We start from the raw sequence: 24,623 nt of genomic DNA on the forward strand, positions 1-24,623 counted from the left end.
CGTTCATCACAGATGAAGTTGTGCGCTTTTATAAGAGTATTAGTCCTTAGAGGTGGAAATTCAGTGAAAACGTATGTTAAATATGATTCGATCTTGGGTTTTTTTTCTGTAGCCGAGTACATCGTGGCTAGAAGGGATTGATGGCCGATGGGCCAGACTGGTAATGCAATGGCAGAGATAAAACGCCTGGGTGTACAACCCTCGTGGAGATGGAACAATTGGATCAGCTCTGGACAATCTGTGAAAAAAGAGCTGTATATCTCATCGGATTCCTCCCGTTAAAAAAAAAAATCAAGATTCTAATTCTGAGCTCATGAGTATGAGCGAAATGGGCCGTGGTATCGTAAGATCCTGACGGCCTGCGACGACTTGAGAAGGGCCTTCATCGAGCAGTGGACAGACCATGCCTGTTGATGATGATGATGTCTATAGATTACACCGTACACAGGAGGAGGTATTGCGCAGGTCTGCCCGGGGTCACATTTGCTGCTGCTGCTGCTGCTCGAGCGTGCAACAGTGGGACATGGACTGTCTATCCTCGCTGAGTGCGACATTTCCAGGGTGGGTGTCGAGAGTGCGGTTCGAGTAACCTGAACGTGAGAAATTGAATTGTCGCTGTGTCGCCTGGGAAGGTTTAGACTTTGAGGTCGTCGGGTTCGCTCGCGGCGCACTGCGCTAACCGATGCACCACCCCCAGCTCTCCCCGCTCTCCCACTTCAAACGCAACCAACAACAAATACGTGGGAAACAAATTAAAACAAAGGCAGCTGTTGTGCTTGGTTTCTTGGTTCTTTCGGAAAAGTCACGTAGATGGAAAAAAAAATTTAAGCAAAAAACCGCACGACGTTTCGAACGCTTGTGTCGCGGTCGAAACGCCATGGTTTTTTTTTTACTTTTATTTTAAATTTATTTTGACGTGTTTTTTTTTTTTATTTTCTCATCTGCGTGACTTTACCGAAAGAACCAAGAATATGAATTCCTGCAGTCACGGAAAGTTTTCAGTCAAAATTTATTGCGCTTGTGAGGACGTAAAGCAGACCGCGTAGCGGCTCTCCGTCTTGTTTAAGTGATTTCAATAAAAACGTTACAATTATAATATCGTCAGCATTAGTCAAATGTGTGCGCGTCTGTATGCATGAGTGGAGCTCAAAGCGTTTCCATTCTCTTTAACTTACTGAACATCTGTGAAAATACTGGGTGTTAAAAAAGAGCTTTATAGCTCATAGGATTCTTCCAGTATATCTACAACACCCCGATGCTGACTTTCATCTGTGCTTCCATTTCCCCTTCGGGCGAAGCTACGGAACGTCCCTGAGTAGCCGAGGCAGACTGTCCCCATCTCCTCCCCAGTGGCTTTAGTGACGATCAGGTGTGAAAACCACAGCAAGAACATTTTCTTTCTGATGATGATTGCTTGTGTTGCAGTCGAAACGTCGTGATAATTTTATTGTTTTATATTTTTATTATTTTATTGTTTCCCTTCTACGTGACTTTACCGAAAGAACCAAGAATATGAATCCCTGCAGTCACGAAAGCTTTAAATCAAAATTTAAGTAGAACGTGTTGTCTATGTTTATTTAAAGTTGCGCATTTTCACGTGACGTCACATTTCTCAAACCCCCCCTCGTCACAAATGTCTGACCCCCCCCAGATATGTGACGTCATTTATGGACGGCCCCTTACCTGAGCAGTGGACGAGGCTACCTGAGCAGTGGGCGGGGCTACTTGGGCAGTAGGCGGGGCCTACGAGCGGTAGGCGGGGCTAGTGGTTGAGTGAGCGGTGATGTTGCGGTGAGCGCACCTGCGCTACGAACCTGGCGACCCGGGTTCGATTGATTATCGACGATTATCGGAACCGGCCCTGAGCCTCCCGTAGGTCGAGTCAGCCTCAAGTGAGTACCTGGTGTGATGTGTGAGCATCGCCACTAGGGAGACGAAGGCGGCCGGGCGTGGTGCTGGCCACCCACCCCCTCGTGTGCTGTGCTGGCCTTTGTAGGCGCTCGCTCACCGCACTCTCCCCAACAATTAAAAAGCAATGTAATTAAACGAGACGTGTTATTTGAACTCGTGAGATGGTTTTAAAGTTAAACAATTATCGATTTGTTTGACGTTTGAATGCACCAAAGGCTGCTTTTAAGATAAGTGGTTTAGCACACATTGGGAGCAGTGCATGGCGATAGCCTTTAATGTGAACGCGCGCACGTGCTCATTAATGCTTCCGATTTGGCACTGAACGCCACGGGATCGTTTTCAATCGCCGATTGCGCCCGGCATTGAGCGCCTTTCAATGTTGACTTTTGGTTTCACCCTCGCATCTCAGGCGCTCACCACAGACGTGAGCCGGCGCTGGGAATCGAACTCAGGACCGCCGGAGTCGCAGTGCAACGCGCTCGTCACTGCCACCACCACCACCACCGCTCCAACCCCGATCATTACCGTTGACTCATCACAGCGCACGTGCGCGCTACTTATAAAAATTGCTTTTCATGAGCGGCCTATTGTGTAACCAATCAGCCTGTGCGAATCACGAAGGCAATCAGTGGGGGCTTCCCGTTCATATTTACGCACGCGAGCGTCGCTGGAGCGGAGGCGCCGTTGGTGCCGCTACCACCCAACAAATCCGGCCTCAACGCCCCCCCCCCCCATTTTGGGACCCTCACCATTCTTTAAGCCCGAGCGCGTAGCAGCTGAAGGTGGTGGTGGAGAGGAGGAGGAGACGGCACCACTGCGCCAATGCCACGGGCTGATCCCGCGTCTCGCGCGCTGTGCCAACACGCACCGCCTCATCCCCCACCTCCCATCGGTCGTACAATGCACGACCTTCATCGATCCACTGCTGGATGAATATCCTCTTTTCCCACCACCCCACCCATCATTATGGCCGTGCAAGTTGTGGTTTGGAGGGGAGGGACGGTTTGACCATACTTCACCAGGCTGTTTAGTGATCATTCATTGAAAGATAATGGGGTGCCCGGAAATTGCATGTGAAGACTTGCACAGCTTCTAGATGAATTCGCTACTGGGTGAAGATTGCCACCCAGCCACTCAGCCACCCTCGCAACTTGTGGTGATTAAGGGGGGGGGTTTTGTCTGATAATAATTCACCGCTCTGGTCAATGAGAAGAGTTGGAGAGAGAAGTGGGAGTGAGGAACTTGCGCGTGCCAGCAGCTGGCCGCGTGTGATCTTCACACAGCCGTGTTACTTGTTTAAGAAGATGGGCGATGGGTTAGCGGCGTGGGGTGGGGGTCGAGGTGAGTGTGTGGGGCGGTGGCTCCTAGGGGGTTCGAGAGGCGGATATTGAGAACCTGAGTGCGTCCTCCTCCTCCCGCTCACGACGTGGCCATCGGCAGACACACCCAGCGAGCACTACGGAGGAGAGACATTGGGCTCTTCTGTCAGTATCATCGTCGTCATCATTAACATCACGAATGCGCTCTTGAGCAATATCAGTGTAGCACCCAGATAAGTTTTTCGCCTTCGGTGAATTTGATCGTCGTCCAGTAGCGAGCTGCTGGTTGTGTTGCACGCAGCGGCGTTGTGTCCCAGAGGAGGAGGAGGAGGAGAGAAGTCGACCAAAGTCACCACGGTCATCGGGCGCGTCCTGGGCGGCTTCCCCCTCTCTCTACCGGTCACCTATCCCGGCCCTTTGGGAAAGGTAACACACCTGTGTGTGTGTGTGTAACTCCCGTATGTGTGTCACTCATGTGTGTGTGTGTAACTCCCGTATGTGTGTCACTCATGTGTGTGTAACTCCCGTATGTGTGTCACTCCTGTGTGTGTGTCACTCCTGTGTGTGTGTGGTGTGTGTGTCACTCCTGTTTGTGTCACTCCTGTGTGTGTGTGTCACTCCTGTGTGTGTGTGTCACTCCCGTGTGTGTGTGTCACTCCTGTGTGTGTGTGTGTGTCACTCCTGTGTGTGTGTGTCACTCCTGTGTGTGTGTCACTCCTGTGTGTGTGGTGTGTGTGTGTGTGTCACTCCTGTTTGTGTGTCACTCCTGTTTGTGTGTCACTCCCGTGTGTGTGTGTCACTCCCGTGTGTGTGTGTCACTCCTGTGTGTGTGTGTGTGTGTCACTCCTGTGTGTGTGTGTGTCACTCCTGTGTGTGTGTCACTCCTGTGTGTGTGTCACTCCTGTGTGTGTGTGTCACTCCTGTGTGTGTGTCACTGTGTGTGTGTCACTGTGTGTGTCACTCCCGTGTGTGTGTGTCACTCCTGTGTGTGCGCGCGCACGCGACACCCCCCGTCCCCGTGTGTGTGTGTCAATAATAGTGCCTGTGTGTCAATAATAGTGCCTGTGTGTCAATAATAGTGCCTGTGCGTGTGTCTGTGCCTGCGTCTCTACTCGTGTGCCGTTAGCGCGCTGTGCTATGAACCCGACTCCCCGAGTTCGATTCCCGCTCCCGGCCATCACCAGTGACGATTATTTGAACCGGTTATGGGCCTCGCCAAGGTCGGCCTCAAATGAGTACCTGGCGCGGTGTGTAAAGATCGCCATTGGGGAGACAAAGGCGGCCGGGCGTGGTGTTGGCCACCCACCCTCTCGTGTACCGTTCCGGCCTTAATAGGTGCTCGCTAACAGCACTTGCCGCAAACCGTCTGTTCAGTCTACACGGGGGGGTGGGGGGTGGGGGGTGGTGTTGATCTTTGTTGGTGTGTCGCGTCTCCGCTGAAAACCCACAGCAGCGTCAGCGCAGGTTAGCACGAAATCTCCTCCGCCGACTCGGCCGCCCCCGCTGCCCCCGCCGATGGCTGGCGGAGGCTTCAGCCCGTGGGACTACTGCGTCTTCGCGGTCATGCTGCTCGTGTCGACGTCCATCGGGATCTTCTACGCGCTGCGCGGTGGCGGCCAGCGCACCACGGGCGACTTCTTCATGGGCGGGCGGCACCTCAGCGCCCTGCCCGTGGGGCTCTCGCTGTCGGCCAGCTTCATGTCGGCCGTGCAGGTGCTCGGCGTGCCGGGCGAGGCGTATCGCTACGGTGCCAAGTTCCTGCAGATGTGCCTGGGTCAGTCGGTGAACGTCTTCATCACGGCGTACGTCTTCCTGCCCGTCTTCTACCGCCTGGGCATCACCAGCACTTATCAGGTTGGGGGTGGCGCCGGGACAAGTTGGCAATGTTCATTGAGCAGTCGGCATGGGGTTTGATTTTTTTGCTCGTAATATTTTGGTGATTATTTTTTTTTGCTCAGATTTGCCGGTGCGCACCAGTATTGGCTGGGGGTGGGGGGTGGAGGGATGGCATGGGAAGGGTGATGATAGGGAGAGGGAGGAGGGGTGGGTGAGGTTAGGAAGGGGGAAGATGGTTCACATTTTAACCATCTTATTACTATTACCATACATAATGATACATAATAATCGGCTACGTTTCAGACAATTACCCTTCTGCTATGTATGTACCGTATGTAGAACTTCTTTTGCACCGTACGTAGCCAACCATGCTTAATCGGACGGTGCTTTGAAGGGCCGTTGCCCGAAACGTCGCCGATGGATTACTACATTTAAAAGGCGGCCTTGTTGACGGAGTGCGAGTTGCCGTGCGTTCGTGCACCACGGCCAACGCGGCGGCGGCGGCGCCGAACGATTTATCCACCTGACTAAAATGTACATAGAGCTACTGTCCTGTCGTGCAGTACAACGTCGCAATGCCGCCCTGAGCCATTGCCTCTGTACGCGCTGTAATTGTCATTGTGCACAGTTTCAACTATTCCAACGCTAAACTATGAAACTTGTTTATATTTTTTATTTTACACCAGGTAAGGCCCACTGAGCTACGTAGCTCTTGCTCAGAAGCGACCTGGCGGACACAAATGGCGGCTCAACGGAGCGGCTTATCACGTGGCCATTTATAGCGGACAAACATTCTAAACGCGCGTTTCTAATTGTGGAGGGGAAAAAAAAAACGGAGGGCCCGGAGAAAAATCCACACGACCACGGGGAGAGAGAAAACGCAAACTCCACACATACAGGCGTCAAGGTCGGGATCGAAACCACGACCTCCTGTATACCAGGCGAGGGAGTTAACATCTCACCACCACGGAACCCAGCAAGTTGGATATGCGACTTTTGTACTCTACAGTAATACCTCGATATACGAAGTAGATGCGTTCCTGCAGCTTCGTTCGTGTATTGAAACGTCACGTATTGAATCGCCTATAACAGAATTATGAGGATGTGTTCTCACAGCCTTTGTAACTTACTATTTGATGCTACCAACACTTAACAACTTGCCATTCATATTGTTAACAACGACAATTCACGTTGCAAATAATATTCCATTTCAAACTGTACAGACAAATCAAAGAAACGCAGTGAATAAACATATTTTTATTGTTATTTCTGCAATACAGGAGACCAACACCATTCATAATTTATTTCGTGTTTATTTATTATTTAACTTTCTTCTTACCGTTAAAATGATGATAATAAATCCAAAGTTCGTTATGCTGAAACTTTGTATTGCAGAAAAATGGCATATCGAGGTGTTGCCGTATTAATGTCGATTTCTTTAGAATCATTTGGACGATTGCTGTCCAGCAGAGTTTGTTTGAGTTGGCAAACTCTACAGTAGTGTGAAACGGTTTCGACTTTCTAACTCATCAGCAGGTCGGTGGCCTGTTAAATGAAGCAAGGTTTCCAGATATTATGGACAAGAGCCATCCCTCCACTGCAGTACAACACTGTCATAAAGGATCATCAAATACCTAATTCAACACAAGGGAAATCAAGCGGAACCATTCTGGTTTTATTATTGATCGTTCACACTTTTGCAAAAACATATTCCCCTAAATGTTCTGAACTTAGATGACATATAGCATAGTATGGGTGGCGGTGGCGAGTGTTTGTGGTGTGTGTGTATCTATAAACCTCCAACTGTTTTTCAATGTGTGTGTGAGAAAATAGAGCAGAATCGTGACATTTCACGTTCATCGGTGGGCTGTGCAATTCTTGTGGGTCTCTGTGCGAGTGCGTGGGTCTCTCTGTAGATCTCTGCGAGCTTGTGGGTCTCTGCGGTCGAGTCTGTAAGTCTCGGTGAGAAATCACTGATGATGAAGCCGCCGATGTATCCCCAGAAACCCGTTGACCTGCTTTGTGCGTGGCGTTCACCCATCCAAGCTACATATCCAGGCTCAAAGCTGCTTAAGTGATTTTAATTTTTTTGGTCACAGGCACGCACCTGCTTTTATATTTCACGGCCCGATGACATTCTTTCCCCGCAGTACCTGGAAATGCGCTTCAACAAAGTCGTGCGGCTCTGCGGAACGACCCAGTACATCGTTGCCACGGTAAAGAAACACGGCCCCTCTTGAAACTGCGAGCAAAACCAACTCCCACTGTACAGGGATGGCGAGGGGTTCGGGCGGCGCTCGCAGCAAGCCCGGAGGGCGGCCCCCGGCTGTATCTTGTGTCGGGTCGTCTGGTGAAAAGGGGGGGGGGGGAGATGGGGGTAAAGGCGCAGCCCCGCAATTGCCTGGCCGCGGCACCGCCGGCAGGAGGGCCTTTCCGCTCGAGGGAGCTCGTCTGGAGAGAGCCAGTCTAGCGGGTTATTTCGGGCCGAGTCTTCCACGCTGACCAGAAATTGTTTTTTTTGCTGCTGCTGCTGCTGCTGCTTCAGGTCCTGTACACGGGAGTGGTCATCTACGCTCCGGCTCTCATCCTCAATCAAGGTCAGCGGGTCGCGTGTAATCACCCCACAGGGCCATATCGTTGTTTCTGAAGCCTAATTTTACTGTGGATGTCTTTTATTATTATTATTGTTGTTAAGTAAATTTGCCAGAGCCAACTTTTGTTCGAGAAAATTAATTTAATCCCGTGTGTGGATTTGCGTCCCTGCTGTGCGTTCGGTACCTTCCGTGCCACGATTATTTTGCTCCGATTTCTATTTGTTCCGCTGCCGTGCTTTGTTTTTGTGTCGTTGTGCTTCTGTCCATATTGGTGACCCCAGGTCACTCTTGCAGATGCAATCCATCCGCTGGTCCCTTGAGCTTTGGTAAAACAAATTAAACTTGGAAAAGCAATTCCCCTGGGGGTGTGACGTGAACATTAATTTGTCCATCATCATCAGCGTCATCAGCCAGGATCGATCCACTGCTGAATGAAGGCCCCTTCCCAGAGTGAATGGGGGTGTTTGTTTCCTTGCTCAGTGACGGGTCTCAGCATCTGGTTCTCCGTTCTCTCGAGTGGAGCAATCTGCACATTCTACACAACCATCGTAAGTCGCCCCTGCTGCTGACGAGTTTCCAAGGTTCCAAAACAAAAACAAAAAAACAAACCTCTCCAACATTTTGAGTCGCGCCTTGCAAGTCCGTGATATGTAAACAATGCAAGGGGGGGGCAGTTGATGCAGCCGTCCCTCATTGACTTGGTGCAGGCTGTTGCTGGCGTTTGCAGGCTGTTGCTGGCGCTTGTGGGCTGTTGCTGGCGTTTGCAGGCTGTTGCTGGCGCTTGTGGGCGGTCGCTGCTGCTGTTGGTGTGATGAGGATGTGGTGCTGGTCATCTGGTTTGGGATTAATTGGCAGGGTGCAGATGTGGTGACACAAACCCTCGACAAAAATGTGTCGGTAAACACCGCCTTCGAGAGATTATCGTTTACCCATATAATGGACAACGTTGCGGGCGATGGTCCTTTTATTGATAGGAGAGAGATCCAGACGCGTCACCTGTTGTACATTTTTTGCCGGGTTTTCGTTCGCCGGCGCTTGTACACCGCTGACCAAGTCCACGTTACCACATACCTCGCTGGATGTGATTTTTTTTTTCTTTTTAAACGGTGAATTTCCATGCACCGCCCCTTTTTAACCCGCTACCGACGCCATCCCCCCCACCCCCACCGGCCTCCAGGGTGGGATGAAGGCGGTGGTGTGGACGGACGCCTTCCAGGTGATGGTGATGCTGGCCGGGTTCTGGGCCGTCCTGATCCAGGGCACGATGGAGGTCGGTGGGATCTCGACGGCCATTTCCCGCGTGAACAACGGCTCGCGGATCAACTTTGGAGAGTGAGTAGTACCACCCGCGGGGGATTCGTGGAGCCTGGGGGTGAGCCTGGGGGTGAGCCTGGGGGTGAGCCTGGGGGTGAGCCTGGGGGTGAGCCTGGGGGTGAGCCTGGGGGTGAGCCTGGGGGTGAGCCTGGGGGTGAGCCTGGGGGTGAGCCTGGGGGTGAGCCTGGGGGTGAGCCTGGGGGTGAGCCTGGGGGTGAGCCTGGGGGTGAGCCTGGGGGTGAGCCTGGGGGTGAGCCTGGGGGTGAGCCTGGGGGTGAGCCTGGGGGTGAGCCTGGGGGTGAGCCGCAGTGTCAACACCTGCACTGCTTGAAGTGTGCCCCCAGGTGCTTTAGAGGCCGGTACAGCGTTAATAGCTCTGAGCTGGTGCGATTATAATTTTGCCGCCTCCAAGAACAAATATTAAGGGAATGTTTGAACGACCAGAGAAACGGGCACGACATTTGTTAACAACAGGGAACAACATTTGCTCCCCCTAATAAGAGTTATAAATGGCTGTGCTGGCTGTATTGGCTTTGCTGTCTTTGCTGTCTGTGCTGGCTGTAGTGGATCTATTGGCTGTGCTGGCTGTACTGGCTGAATTGGTTCAATCATTTCGGACGGAACAAAATAGTAAAAGCAAACTGAGCAAATGTTACATTTTGAATGCACACTTAATATCAGAGTTGTAGTTGAAATGGCTTGTATATCGACGTACTTGCAAATAACATTGGGGTTTTGGACCAGGGTGAGGTGGGTGCTGGGGTTTTAAGTGTAGTAGTTTTTTTTTACGTGAGCTGGACTATCCGACCACTTGTGTCTGAGTAATGTTTCAAGTGACTCGACTGATTTATCGATCGATCACTCGACTAATGGAATAAACACACGCAAATAACTACGGGAAAATAGAAGTGTCAACTGTGGCCCCGCATGTGACACTGGATAGGAGGTGATGGGCGGGGCTTGGTGACATAATCAGACGCGTTACGCTGGCCATGGTTTGTAGGGAAAGGCTGCCCCCTTGTTTATTGTTATTCTAGAACCCAGAATACAAAGTAGATTTCAAATAGGGAGAAGGAGGGGGGAGTAGATGACGTGGAACAAACCCAGAGCGAAACACCCTCCATTATTAGGGACGGAGTGGAGGCGTCTGGGCTCCGCTGCCCTACCGCGGTAGGGGGTGACGATCGGGAGCAGTGTGTTCATAGTCTCCCGGAGTTTCAAACATTTCACGAATCGACCAATTTGCAAGAGCCGTTTAGTTGTTTTTGTGCAAACACAAGTCGCGAATGGAAGCCGTGGTGACGTCGACGACGCACACTCTCGCTGCCAGCTTTGACCCAGACCCCCGGCGGAGATACACGTTCTGGACGCTCACGACGGGAGCGACCCTTCTCTGGCTCTCCATGTACGGCGTCAACCAGGCGCAGGTGCAGCGCTACCTCGCCTGCCGCTCGGAGACGCAGGCCCGCAGGTTGGGCACTGCGGCACCACGGCAACACCCCCCCCCCCCCCAGCCCCTCTAGGCCGGTGTTCTTCGCTAACTTTCAGAGGGGGTTGGGGCAGGGGCACTTTCACCGATAAGACATCATTCGTGTGAGGGCTGCCACACATTTTAAACCATTGGGGTTTGTGTCAGGACGATGATGGGGGGGGGGGGTGTGTTTTCACATTTTGTGTATTTTCGTGGGTCACACTAAAGACCACCCAGGGGCCGCCAGTGGCCCGTGGGCCTTGCAAAGAAAATCGCTGCCCTAGGCCGGCGATTCCCAACCGCGAGTCGCCGCGTTTGGGTTTCTACATGCAGACCAAACCCGGGGTTGTGTCTGTGTGTGTGTCTGTGTGTGTGTATGCGTGTTGTGGTGGGGAGCGATAGTGTAGCAGTTAGCGCGCTCCGCTATGAACCCGGCGACACGGGTTCGATTCCCGCTCACGGCCAACACCAGTGACGATTATCTGAACCGGTCCCGGGCCTCCCCTAGGTCGACTCGGCCTCAAATGAGTACCTGGTGCGGTGTGTAAACATTGCCACTAGGGAGATAAAGGTGGTCGGGCGTGGTGCTGGCCACCCACCCCCTCGTGTACCGTTCCGGCCTTCATAGGTGCTCGCTAACAGCACTTGCCCCTACAGTCTGTTAAGGCTATATGGGGTTTTTGTTGTGGTGTGTGTGGGTGTGTAGCAGTTAGCGCGCCGCGCTATGGACCTGGCGACCCGGATTCGATTTCTGCTCACGGCCACCACCAGTGATGATTATGTGAACCGGTCCTGGGCCTCCCCTAGGTCGACTCAACCTCAAATGAGTACCTGGTGCGGTGTGTAAAATTATCGCCACTGGAGAGATAAAGGCGGTCGGGCGTAGTGCTGGCCATCCACCCCCTCATGTGCTGTGCCGGCCTCTTCGTAGGTGCTCGTTAACAGCATTTGCACCAACAGTTTGTTAAGGCGACATGGGGGGTCATTGTGTCAATCAGTCGACCAGGTCAAGTATCAAAGCTGTGCCGTTGACTGCAATAAAGTTGAACACGGCAATACCGGTACCAGATCTCGATACAAATCAATTCCTTCAACCCAAAGACGGATGCTAAATTCACAGATGCCAATTCATAGACTGTCCGGGTCGGTTCCCAGACCACTGGTGCACAAGGCCACCTCTGCTTAGCACGGGTTGCTACGTATGGTGTGAAAGAAGTTCAACATACGTACATACAAGTGGTGCGCGGAACTCTTTGTTTTTACCGCCGATTGCACAATGTAGATAAGTCGGTGGCAAGCAGGGGTTTCCCTTTGTGTCTACGGCTTTTTTTAATTGACTTTTCACGGTACATTTGGGGTAGCTTTTCATTTAAGGAAATGCTATTGGCGCACGGCCAGAGAGGCTGGGAACTGCTGCTCCGGGCCATGGGCGATTGCCGTGTGCTACCCACTGTGGCTTTTGCAGGGCCCTGTTTGTGAATCTGCTGGGGCTGTGGGTGATCGTATGCAGTGCCGGCATGTGCGGCCTTGTCATGTTCGCCTTGTACAAGGACTGTGACCCGCTGCAGGCCGGCCTTGTGACCGCCCCCGACCAGGTAGGCAGACCAGCACCTCGATCGCTCACTCACTCATCCGTTCAATCGTGGACTCGCCCGCTCATTCACTCGCCCACTCGCGCATCCATTCATCCATCCACCCGACCACTCGCTCATTTACTCACCCACTCATTCACTCTTCCATTCACTTGCTCACTTTATTTGCGTTTTTTTTTTGCTGGGTAATTTTATTTATTCATTTGCATATTTTTAGTGTTTTGCGTCGCAGTTCGGTACTATTTTTCACTCATCCATCGCGTCGCCACCTGGCTGATATTCCTGCAGCTGATGCCGTATTTTGTGCTGGATATTTTCGAAAACATTCCCGGCGTTCCGGGGCTCTTCCTGTCCTGCGCGTACTCTGGGACACTGAGGTACCCATCGCACACTGCGTTCACGGCCACATTGACTCGTTCATTCTCACTGTCGGTGATGTAATGGCGAAGGGAGTATTCACCGGGTCGCTGGTAGACTGGAGTAGTAGGTGGCACGTGCTGCGTAGCCGCCACGGCTGGAGGGATACCGGATGCGGTGTGCCGGACGCAGAAATGTTTTACGTTTCGCTGAGCTGGACAGACCCGGTTGAAATGAGGCCTTGTGATGACCACAGCCCACGGTCGCTTCTTTCAACGTTCAGAGTTCTTACCAAATTTAAGCAGAGGTCTTTTTTTAAAGCATCGAGACGATCTGCAGCGCAGAGACCCACAAGCAGCGTGCAACAGACAGCGCAATTAAGAGTATAAGAGATGTGAGTCGATTCGGTTTGTTTTTTTAATTGAGAGGTTCTAATAAAAACTTTGGAAGTTAAGACGATGGGAGGGAATTCAGAGTGGAGCAGTGCGAGAGAAGAAGCAGAGAGATAAAGTGGTGAGTGTGACCTGCAGTGGTGTGACCTGCAGTGGTGAGTTGGTGAGTGTGACCTGCAGTGGTGTGACCTGCAGTGGTGAGTGTGACCTGCAGTGTGGTGAGTGGGTGAGTGGGTGAGTGGGTGAGTGTGACCTGCAGTGGTGAGTGGGTGAGTGTGGTGAGTGGGTGAGTGTGACCTGCAGTGGTGAGTGGGTGAGTGTGGTGAGTGGGTGAGTGTGACCTGCAGTGGTGAGTGGGTGAGTGTGGTGAGTGGGTGAGTGTGACCTGCAGTGGTGAGTGTGGTGAGTGGGTGAGTGTGACCTGCAGTGGTGTGAGTGGGTGAGTGTGACCTGCAGTGTGGTGAGCGAGTGTGGTGAGAGGGTGAGTGTGACCTGCAATGTAGTGAGTGGGTGTGGTGAGTGGGTGAGTGTGACCTGCAGTGTGGTGAGCGAGTGTGGTGAGTGGGTGAGTGTGACCTACAATGTAGTGAGTGAGTGTGGTGAGTGGGTGAGTGTGACCTGCAATGTAGTGAGTGGGTGTGGTGAGTGGGTGAGTGTGACCTGCAGTGTGGTGAGCGAGTGTGGTGAGTGGGTGAGTGTGACCTACAATGTAGTGAGTGAGTGTGGTGAGTGGGTGAGTGTGACCTACAATGTAGTGAGTGAGTGTGGTGAGTGGGTGAGTGTGACCTGCAGTGTGGTGCTTGACTGCATTGTGAAAGAGACGCCACCGTCACGGGAACGGTAACCATCCTCGTAGCGACAGAGCGCTAAGGAGGCAATTGGCCGCTCAGTGGGGGGTGGGGGGGGTTCGACCGAGCGACCGAGCGACCTAGACTTGAATTGGTGAGTGCTGAGGGGGGGCCGCGTGGCGAGCAACGGGGAGGCGATCGCTGTCGCTGTGACCCCCACCCCCACTTCCCCCGACCGTGCCCAGCACGGCATCGACGAGCATCAACGCACTGGCGGCCGTGACGCTCGAGGACCTCCTGAAGCCCAACGTGAGGGTGCTGCCGGAGAGGAAGCTCGCGCTCATTTCCAAGGGCCTCTGTGAGTTCACGCGCGGTGCCGGCCAGCCCCCCCCGCCCCCCGAAACGTCGCCCCGCCAGTTATGGGTGGGGGGGCGGGGTTGGTTGACGCACTCCGAACCCGGCGACCTCGGTTCGATTTCCGCCCGCGGCTGAGAGCGGCGAGCGGCGAGCACGGTGAGACAGCGCGTGGCGGCTTGGCCCACCGTCCAGGGCCCCCGAGCGAGCCCCTTACTGTGGATGCCAGGGTGGGCGAGATGTTAGCTGCCTCTCCCGGTATACAGGAGGTCGTGCGTTGGATCCCGACCCTGACACCGCCTGTATATTTGGAGATTGCGTGTCTCTCTCCCCGTGGTCGCGTGGAGTTTTTCTCCGGGGTCTTCCCGTTTTGTCCCTCCACATTTAGAAACACGCCTTTTTAGAGTATTTGGCTACAATACATTTATTTCCACGTGATGATAATCCACTTCGTTGAGATATCATTTGTGGCCAGTTTGCTTTCTGAAAAAGAGCTACATCGCTCAATGGGGCCTTACCTGGTGAAATAAAAATAGTTTAAATTAAGAAGAATATAAAAATAGTTTGTTTTAGTTTTTACTCGGCGTCCCTCTCAGCCCCAAGCCCCCTTCCTACCCCCGAGCCCAGATGGGTACGGTCGAGCTCCTTGTACAATAAAAATCCCCCCCCCACACCCCCCGCCGGCCCGCCATGGTAATTATGGAGGCCCTCATCCAGCAGTGGATTGACCAAAGAGCTGCACTTGAACATCTGTGCGCCTGCCGGTAAGCGACGTAGGGGTGTAGCTGTGGGTGATACGCCGTGCGTGTGTGTAGTGTAGCGGTTGGCGCTACGCTATGAACCCGGTGACCGAAGTTCGATTCCCACTCAAGGCCAACATCGCTGATGAATGTCTGAACCGGTCCTGGGCCTCCTCTAGGTCGACTCGGCCTCAAATGAGAACCTGGTGCGGTGTGTAAATATCCTCACTAGGGAGACAAAGGCGGCCGGGCGTTGTGCTGGCCACTCGCCCCCTCGTGTGCCATGCCAGCCTTCATAGGTGCTCGCTTAACACCACTTGTCCCAACGGTCTGTCAAGGCTATACGGGGGATCTTTGTCTTTTTAGCGTTCTTGTACGGGTCCCTGTGCATCATCGTGGCGGCGTTGTCATCCCTGCTGGGTGGCGGAGTTCTGCAGGTAAACTCGGAATCTCGTTCACACTCCCAGCAGTGGTCGTGCTTGCAAGTCAACATTTGTGTCGAAATATAAAAGTGCCCCTCAATGCCTCCCAATGTTAACGTAAACAGGGAAGACAAATCGTGCACGAGCAGGGATTCTCTCGAATGCTTTTCCAACGGACGTCTTGGTCCTATTTCGTTAACAAGTACGGAAACTGACGGGTAGCTGACATCCAGTTCGCTTTGCTCTGGTTTGTGTCCCCCAAGTTTTGGGCAACCCTCACACCTCCGAATTTGAGCACGGTTGGCTACGTACGGTGCGAAAAGTGGTTCTACATGCATACAAAACGTCCGTCGGACTCGGAATTTATTTTACCCTTTAAACCCATTGAGCTGAGCAACTCTTTTGCAAGGGCAACCGCAGCCCAAGAAACATTGTCGGCAGCGGACAACAGTGACGGGGACATTCCTGGGTGGTGGGAATGTGCCAACTCGCCAGTGCAAAAACAACAATTCCTAACGCCAATGCAAGAGTTTTTTTTTTTTAAATTGAACTTTTAAAGATAATTGGTCGATTCCGATTGTTGACAACACGCGCGCTTGACGCCGCCGCCGCCGCGCAAGCGAGGGTGTGAACTCGTTTGAATCGAGGGAGGGAGAGGCACGAGCCATCGGACAAAGACGGTGGTCACCGCATCGCGAGCTTTCGGATGGGCTTCTGCGGCCGTCCAGAACGCGCTTCCTTCCGATATGAGCAAGCCACTGAGAGCTATGCACGCGTTTCTTACAAACTGCTTTTTGTGTTTAGTTTGTCCTTCCCCGCCCCCTCCCCCCCACCCCCCCCTCAAAACTCCGATTAGCACGGTAGGCTACGTACGGTGCGAAAAAAGTTCAACGTACGTACAGAATGTACGGACGGGGACGGCTGTGTGTGGCGTGCAGGCCTCCTTCACCGTGATGGGCGTCGTGAGCGGCCCTCTGCTCGGGGCCTTCAGCCTCGGCATCTTTGTTCCGCCGTCCAATTCCACCGTACGTCTCGGCGAGAATGGCTCCCCCCCCCCCATCCTCCTTCGTTTGTGTTCGGTTTTTTTTGTGCTCACTTTTTTTTCTTCCAAAATTGTTCTACCCGGTGTCCATGTGACGAGACGTGTGTGTGTGTGTGTGAACTTCTTTCACACACTGTACGGAGCCAGCCGTGCTAAATCGGAGGAGGTGCGGAGACGGAGCGTCCAATCGGGTCTCTCGCAGAGCGGTTGCACCACGTTAGGTGATGGTCCACAGAAGCGGATATCACGAAGCTACTGCCGACATCCCTTCGAGCGATCTCTGGTCCACGCAGCAGAGGGGGGGGGGGGAAGCACTTTTCCACCCTCTCAGCATATTAGAGCATTGCATGACAGACAAGTAATATTTATTTCTCAGACCTGGAGTTTAGCCAAATTAAGTCCAGAACCAAATTTTAAGGTGATCCTTTTTATTTCCGTGTCCAGTCTTTGGTGACCGGGCTGAAACTTTGACCTCTCTTTACTCAAGAACCTGGATTAATCGCAAAGCGACTACCTAGATTCGAACCCAGGTTCTCAACGGTGCTGGCTCGCTCGGCGAGCACTCCCACCTCTTCTGAGTCACTTCGACCATGGCTTAAGCATCGATGCATCTCAACAATGACCACATCGGCTGGCGATGTCGACGGTGCAACATTTCCCTGGTGCACGATGTGCACGGTTATGCCAAACGCGTCCCACAAACACCGCCGTAGCTTCCAAAATTCTGTCCGCTTTTCCGCAGGTGCAGAACACTGCCGGCTCGTCAAATTTAATGACTGCGGTTAAAAGATATCCACAACAAGCTCCGTCTCCTTGACGCACTTCAAGTCCGTGGATGACTGCGTGTGACCCATTCCATGATGACGCACCGAGCCAGTCGAACAAAACCAGCGCTCTTGTTTGCGTGGCATGGTCGGCGACCTGGGGCCCCCCTCCAGCCTGTAGGCCCCCGGTGCAGTCGCACGTCCAGCGTGCTCGACCGTTGCAGCCACTGCGAATTGAAGTTCAACGTAAGCACGTACCAATGGCGATCGGTCTGTTGTTGTCGCGGTACGACGTCCGGACACGGGAGGCGGCAACGAGGAAGATAAATGATGCAATTAGGAACATTTTTGCCCACGGCACGCCACTGGAAGGGGGGAGGAGTCGAGGATGTTGTAATGCATGGGGGGGAAAGAAAGGGGGATATGAAAGGGAGAAGAGAAAAAGTGAGAAAAAAGAGTAAAGTGATGGACGAACTGGTGCAAAGGGCCAGGAAAGATGAGGATGGGGGAAACAAAGGCCGAGTAAGGACCTCGGCGCTGCTGCATGGAGCAGCGTCCGTTTTCACAGGGGATGGGGCGAGGGGAGGGATTCGGAATTGCACGTGACTTACACGAGGCACGAGCTTGACTTACTTTTGCGTGTAGATGCTTGGATTCTGCAACTCCAGAAAGCTGGTGGATTGCTGTCAAGATTCAATAAACATTTTGCATCCTTTTGTACACTGGTGTATGTTTGTGTATCAAAGCAATCGGTAACCCTTTAATCAATTGGGCCTGTTTTTTCATGGAGTAAATCACCAAAGAGCAACACCACTTTATGCAAAAGTTTAGTTAATGTAGGAACATCTTGACGAAAGTTAACCCTTCACCACCCCACCACCCCCCTGGTAGCTGATAACTGGACAGAGCTAATGCATAAATGCTTTTTCCACCTTAGTATGGGAACCGTTTGACAGTGAGAGAGTGGCAATCTCCTGCTTGACTTGACATCTGGACATCTGTGTGAAAAACGAGCTTCGTAGCCCAATCGGATTCCTCCAGTATCAATATTCTGATCTGATGTCTGAATGAGCGTCCAGCCTGGGTGGTGCCTGGCGCTGGGGGCGGCAGAGGGGTGGCGAGTTTCCCGTCGTTTTTTTTTGTTTGTTTGCGGAGTGGATCGCTGTGTCCCCAGGGGGTGCTGGTCGGCCTTGCCGCGGGCTTCGTGGCGTCGCTGTGGATTTCCGTTGGCGCCTCCATCTACCCGCCCAGCCTGGCCGGCATGGGCGCCCTGCCCACCTCCGTGTCGGCGTGCGGTGCCGCTGCCGCCGCCACGTGGCGCCTGCATGGCGGATCCGCGAACGCGAGCGCCGCCCCCGACCTGCGCGCCTTCGGGGCCAATCTCTCCGCGGTGCCGGAGGTCTGTGATGCCGCCAGGTTGGTGCCGTCATCATAAACACCGCGGTTAAACCGAACGAATTTTTTTGTTAATCTTACCAGGTTAAGGCCACAACCGTGCTGTGGAGTTATTTTTTTTCAGAAGCGACCTGGCTATCAACAAATGATAGCTCAACGAAGTGGCTTATCACGTGGAAATTTATAATAGCCGTATACCCCGGGGGGGGGGGGGAAGCCGTAGAAAAATCCAAGTGAGCACGGGAAGAGAGAGGTGCAACGTTTGGTGCCCCCTGGTCAACTGTGCCACCGTTTTGGCCCCACGGAACCACAGCTGTGCTTGTGGGTGGTGCGTGCGCCCGTGTCGTGCCGTGCAGGCCCGCCCTGGCGGACAGCTTCTATGCCATGTCGTACCTGTACTTCGGGCCGCTGGGCACGGTCGTCACCATGCTGGTGGGGATCGCTGTCAGCTACCTCACAGGTAAATGGCGAGTCTCGCCTGCAGCAGACGGACGCTTTGGTCACAACAATGGAGGAACCCGATGAGCTAAAAAGCTCTTTTTTTTCACAGATGTCTATTCGGGGCGGGTCAGAACGTTACAACAGCAAATGATACGAAAAAACATGACAGGGGTGAAAAGTATAGGAAAGGAAAGCGAATCACGAAAAAGTATACAAATAGAACTAAATCTTGACTTAAATAGAACTAAACTTTGTATTTTACCGGGTAAAGCCCACCAAAGCTATAAGCTTATTTTTCAGAAGCGACCTGGCCACAAATGATAGCTCAACGAAGTGGCTTGTCACGTGGAAATTTATAGCAGCCAAATAGTCTAAAGCTGTGTGTGTTTACCTCTTCGCCATGCCTGTGGCTACGAGTAGTCTACCTAATCCAGTCTACCAGCGACCCGGAAGATATTCACTCATAATTTAAGTACCGAGGAGTACTGTAGGTATAACTAGGGCAGTTCTTAAAAGCCGACCAGGATAAGCACAGTATATATGACGCCGAGGCAGACTAGAGTAGCGTGGAGTGCTTTAGGAAAACAGAACTTTGCAACGGTTTGTGGAGGCCTTCATCCAGCAGTGGATTAATCGTGCCTAAATGAGGATGATGATGTTCACATTCATGCTAGGCCCAACTCGGCGAGAGGACATTGGGCCAGGCTTGCTGTGGAGCGACCTCTCCTGGCCGTCAAAGAACAAGCTCAAGAAGGACAAACATTCCCTGGTCTCTCTAAACTCCGAGGTGAGAATCCCCGACGGCTGTCATCCACGGTGCGAGTGGCGTGCGTGCATTTGGATACCGGATTACCCTTTTAAGTACATGCCATGTGGATTTGAATAACGAGAAATTTCATTTTAACATTGCGATAGTCTCGCGTTGTGATTGCTCAACGTACGCGCAAGGGCGGTGGCATGCACCCACCGCCTGTCGACGTTCACAGTTCGAACCTGGCGGCTGCCCCGATTTGGTTACTTCGGGGAACGATAACCGTGATGATCCCATACGCCATCCACTTCGCAGTGGGCGTTTAAGGTCCCGCGACGTCATTCGCCAAGCGCAGACCACCACCGTGTGCCAGCGTCGGGGTCTGAATTTTGGCGAGTTTTAAAAGTTACCGGCAAACTACGTGATTTGGGCTGCGCATGCACGTTGAACTACGCACGGTGCGAACTTCTTGATAAACGTGCGTAGTCAACCGTCCTAATCGGAGGTGCGGGATGATGCGTAACAACCATTGCTCCCTCCCCCACCCCAATACTGGCATACAAATGCTCCAGCCTCATCCTGGTCGCTTGGGTTCTCACCTGGTTAAACAAACAAATCTATTTTAAACTGAAACGTGAACACGTTTTAAAAATGTGGGCACGCGTGTCACCGTTTGCTCGCCGAGTTGTACGTGTGGAACGTTGCACTCCTTTCGCGCACCTGTACGTAGCCAACCGGGAGTTTAACACTTGCCTGTTGCTAACTTTAGGATCTTGACACTGCCCCTCTGGAAAGCACTGGCAGCAAAGGCAGCACGCCAAAGATGTACTTTCTGGAAGACTCCGACGATGGTGAACGCGCGGGAATTGCGACGAGCGCAGGCGAACGATGTGTACTCGGGAAAGACAAGGTGTTTGGAGATGTCACATTCGGTTTGCTGTCCGAGCGCGAAACCAACGTTTGAACGTGTGGTCTCGGTCTGTATTCGGTCACGCCGCGTGACGTTCGGCAATGGGTGCGCGCATGGAATGTGTAGTCACTTTCTGCGTCAACGAGGTCTGTAGAATTGGGACATTTTTTTTTTACCATTGTTAAAACTTCACCGCATTAGCAATATACTGTACATGTGTCAACGATGGCTTGAAAATAACAGACGATAACTACGAACACCAAACATGTAAGATATAACGTCTCTGCTGTTCGATTAACTTGAAGTGAATTTGCCAAATGGCTCGTGTGAGCCTAATGTCCACTGATTTAGCTCCGCGAGCTGGAAAATAAAATCCACTTACACTACAGTTATACGTTGCCCGTGACCAAGCCAGCCCGGACTATACCCACGCATCGCAAAACGCCGACGACAAAAATCTCGTGCTGCTCGACACTTGCGTGCTCTATGAAAAAGGGTCATTGCCAAAAAAAGTCGGCCGTTAAATCTTTCTCCTTTTTGGGGCAGTGCTTATTGACGAATGCGATCCCCAGAAGCTGAGCAGAATAGAGCCTGGTTAGCGCTCGAGAGGGCGACCAAGATGCGTAGCGGGTTGCTCCAAGCTGCGGGGCTACGTGGACAGCGGAGATCAGCGCAGCACAATCCATCGCTGTAACACATTTTATGCATACACATTTTATTCTCCCCGCCTTAACCAGCCAGAAATGACTGGCGGTTCAGTATGGTCAAATAATCCCCGCCCACATGGCTGGGCGAGGCCCTCATCTAGCAGTGGATTGACCTAAGGGCAGCACGTGGTTTACCCTGGAGATGAACAAGTCTTCCAAAATCTGAAATGAAATGTCTGCAGCGGCTCCATAGCCAAACGTGGCCATGGTGTTACCGATTGCTTAAGAATTAAGAAAAAACTACAAATAACTTAACATTGATGTTCCCATTCAAAACTGACTTGTGTATAATTATTTTCCCTTCGTTCAAGCCGCCTGTGATTGTCTTTTAAACATATTCGCCCTTTTTTTCACCAAGTCTGGAGAGGCAGTGAAAGAGAAGCCTAACCAATCGGGCCTTAACAAAGAGCATGGGGGTGGTCTTGCATGGCCTCGCACAGGGTAAAGGCAGAATCTGGTGACTTGAGATGGAGGATGGCCAAATCATTGTCCTGGCATACAGCCCAGGGATAGCCTTAATCCAATTCTTGTTACAAGGATTAACCTACCTGTACTTGACCACAGCACCGCACCGTGGCATTAACGATGGTGCATCGTAATAACTGTGTGGATGAGCTTACTGGCAGAGCCAGCATTTATTTGACCCCACGTTTCCGCCCTTGTTTTACTTTCTTAAATGGAAATGTAGTGCAGGGCCCTCTGTGTATACACTGGATGCTTTTAAGGGCCCAACCGTAGCACTGTATAGGGGTTGGCTAGGAGATGTTAACTTCCTCGCCTGGTATGAAGGAGGTTGTGGGTTCGATCCCGACCCTTGACGCCTGCTGCTGTATATTTGGACTTGGCGTGTTCTCCCTGCGGTCGCGTTGATTTTTTTTCCCAGAGTTCTCCGGTTTTCCCCTCCACATTTTGAATCAACGTCCGTTTAACAGTATTTGGGCTGCCATAAATGTCCACATAAGCCACTTCGTTAAGTTATCAATTGTGGCCAGGTCGCTTCTGAAAAAGAGCTACGTAGCTCAGTGGGGCTTACCTGATAAAATAGTTTAGTTAGTATATCCATACCCAGCTAATAAATTGTGTAAAGTTACGTTTTATCGGGCTGGCTTGCACCTACAAATAAGCATATTCATTTGCATTTGGCACACGATCTTACTGAACTTAACAGATTGTGAAATGTTTAAAGTCCAAGACTAAACATTTTTAAGTACTCGTACTGTACAGGTACATTGTTGCGATTCTAACTGAGCATGCGTTTTTTGGACCCAATGTACTTCACATTTGTTTAAAGAAAATATAACGCCTGTCCGATGACCACAAGTGCCATTTCAGAAAATCCACCAGTGCATCACACTGGCTTACTTAGCTAAGAGGCTTTTAAAAGTTTACCATAACAGGAGGCATTTTTCAGCCTTAACAATGATACAACTATGCAATGCTGTTTTCAGAAAATTAAACACTAAAGTGGTCGTATCCCATTCGTGGCCTTACATTTCCTTTTGTAAAATGTATTTCTAACATTAATAATCTGCTGTTATTATATTTCTCTCGACCAGGAGACCATAAGCCAATTATATTTGAAGGATGTTTCTTATTGAAAGTTACACTATCCTGGCAGTCAGCCTAACTTTAAATCAGTCATTAGCATACCTGTGAACGCCTAATTAGTGCCTACCTTATTACAGACCAATTCAGACCTTATTGGTCACCCCGCGCCCTTATAAATCTCAACGTTCATCCTACAAAGTCCCATCACAAGGGAGAAACACTTTTCCCCGTATTGCAATGGCTGTACGCCATATGGACCTGAAAAATAAATTTGGACAAGAATACGGGTGAGCCGTTATGGGTTGACAGGTATGTATTAGAAACTACAGAATATGTAAAATCGTAGGAGTACCACAGTGAACATCGTTACCTACTGAAATATTATTGGAATGGTTTCGATTTAAAGCTTTCGTGACTGCAAGGTCGCGATCTGAGCGTGGCTGTGTTCGCTCCAGCGCTGTCCTCCAGACAGTCTCGTCCCTTCACCTGATGAAGGCCGCTTGTGTTGTGGCCGAAACGTCGTGAGAATTTTATTGTGTTATTTTATTTTATCAATTTATTATTTTATTCGCATTCTACGTGACTTTACCGAAAGAACCAAAGAAGATATTGAAATGGTGTCTTGTGCGAATTTAACTCAGCTGGTGGAAGTGGCACAGCAGATGCCGCAATGCGTTTTTTTAAACCTCGCGGCCCAATTTCAATTACTGGCTGTGGCTAATACCGGTGGCAGTGATGTCTGAATTATTCTTCCCACCCACCCCCACCTTCACCATGAAGGTCAAACAACCGCCACGAACAATGTGGCCTGGTGAGGCCTTTGTCAATTCACCGTGGGACGAATGGTTGTTAAACTATTACAATTTACGGCCATATTCTTAGTTTTTTCGGTAAAGTCACGTTGAAGAGAAACAACAAAATAACAAAATATATAAAACAATAAAAAATTCTCACGACGTTTCGACCATAACTCAAACGGTCATCATCAGGTGTGTCGGTTTGCATAAATTTATTTTGAAAACGGCATATTTATTTATTTATATAAAAAAATAACGTTTGCGTCACGCGCAACGATTGGCTGTTTGCCAGGACTAGTCCATCTATTTTTTGAAAAGAGGAGGGGGGAGACGAAATTTGTTTTTATGTATGCTGTCTGAAAGCCACTGTAAGCGTGAACAATCAATCAAGAACTGAAATGATTTATCAAATCTTTCCAATGATTGCTAAGATAGAATCCATCTTCTCGGTTGAAATTGTCTCTGTGTTTGTATATGTGGATAGCCTCATGAACGAATCTCTCATGGAAGCCAGATGGCTTACAAAGAACCTCCGTCTTGGAAAAGTCAATGTCATGTGAGCCTACTGAATTAGAACAATGATCTGCTACGGCCGAGGTGTTGGTCCTACCGTGTTTAAGGTCTGCTTTATGTTCACGAATGCGGTCCGAGATATGGCGATTGGTTTGATTGATTGTTCACGCTTACAGTGGCTTTCAGACAGCATACATAAAAACAAATTTCGTCTCCCCCCTCCTCTTTTCAAAAAATAGATGGACTAGTCCTGGCAAACAGCCAATCGTTGCGCGTGACGCAAACGTTATTTATATAAATAAATAAATATGCCGTTTTCAAAATAAATTTATGCAAACCGACACACCTGATGATGACCGTTTGAGTTATGGTCGAAACGTCGTGAGAATTTTTTATTGTTTTATATATTTTGTTATTTTGTTGTTTCTCTTCAACGTGACTTTACCGAAAAAACTAAGAATATGAATTACTGCAGTCACGAAAGCTTTAAATCAAAATTTAATCGCCTCTACGGGGAGGGTTTTCACATAACTTTAAGATCCTTCAACAAACTCCGGGATAAGAAAGCTCAGCTGATCGAGTCTCTCACCTTCCTGAAGAGATGCCGCGACTCTGGGGTAATACCAATCGCATTTACACTCACCTCTGCTACTGTAACTTCTTCT

The 24,623-nt window shown here is 51.0% G+C and overlaps 1 protein-coding gene across 2 annotated transcripts; it reads left to right on the forward strand.

The window, feature by feature from the left end:
- The first annotated feature begins 1,753 nt into the window (after positions 1-1,753).
- SLC5A5 (solute carrier family 5 member 5) lies at positions 1,754-22,573 on the forward strand. Of its 2 annotated transcripts, none has more exons than XM_076073124.1 (17): positions 1,754-1,892; positions 3,532-3,656; positions 4,681-5,084; positions 7,217-7,282; positions 7,612-7,663; positions 8,141-8,208; positions 8,838-8,992; positions 10,305-10,445; positions 11,911-12,040; positions 12,326-12,414; positions 13,820-13,932; positions 15,035-15,105; positions 16,029-16,115; positions 18,071-18,312; positions 18,648-18,751; positions 19,407-19,519; positions 20,253-22,573. In XM_076073124.1, exons 3-17 carry the CDS (start codon positions 4,746-4,748, stop codon positions 20,445-20,447), a joined length of 1,965 nt encoding a protein of 654 aa, XP_075929239.1. In that variant the 5' UTR covers positions 1,754-1,892; positions 3,532-3,656; positions 4,681-4,745; the 3' UTR covers positions 20,448-22,573. The 2 variants fall into 2 exon arrangements, with proteins under 2 accessions (XP_075929239.1, XP_075929240.1); XM_076073125.1 differs by lacking the exon at positions 1,754-1,892 and adding an exon at positions 2,587-3,395.
- Positions 22,574-24,623: the final 2,050 nt, after the last annotated feature.

This window comes from Petromyzon marinus, chromosome 40, assembly GCF_048934315.1.
Source record: "Petromyzon marinus isolate PM22_M1 ecotype Great Lakes invasive population chromosome 40, UKy_Petmar_22M1.pri1.0, whole genome shotgun sequence".
Classification (NCBI taxonomy): domain Eukaryota; kingdom Metazoa; phylum Chordata; class Hyperoartia; order Petromyzontiformes; family Petromyzontidae; genus Petromyzon; species Petromyzon marinus.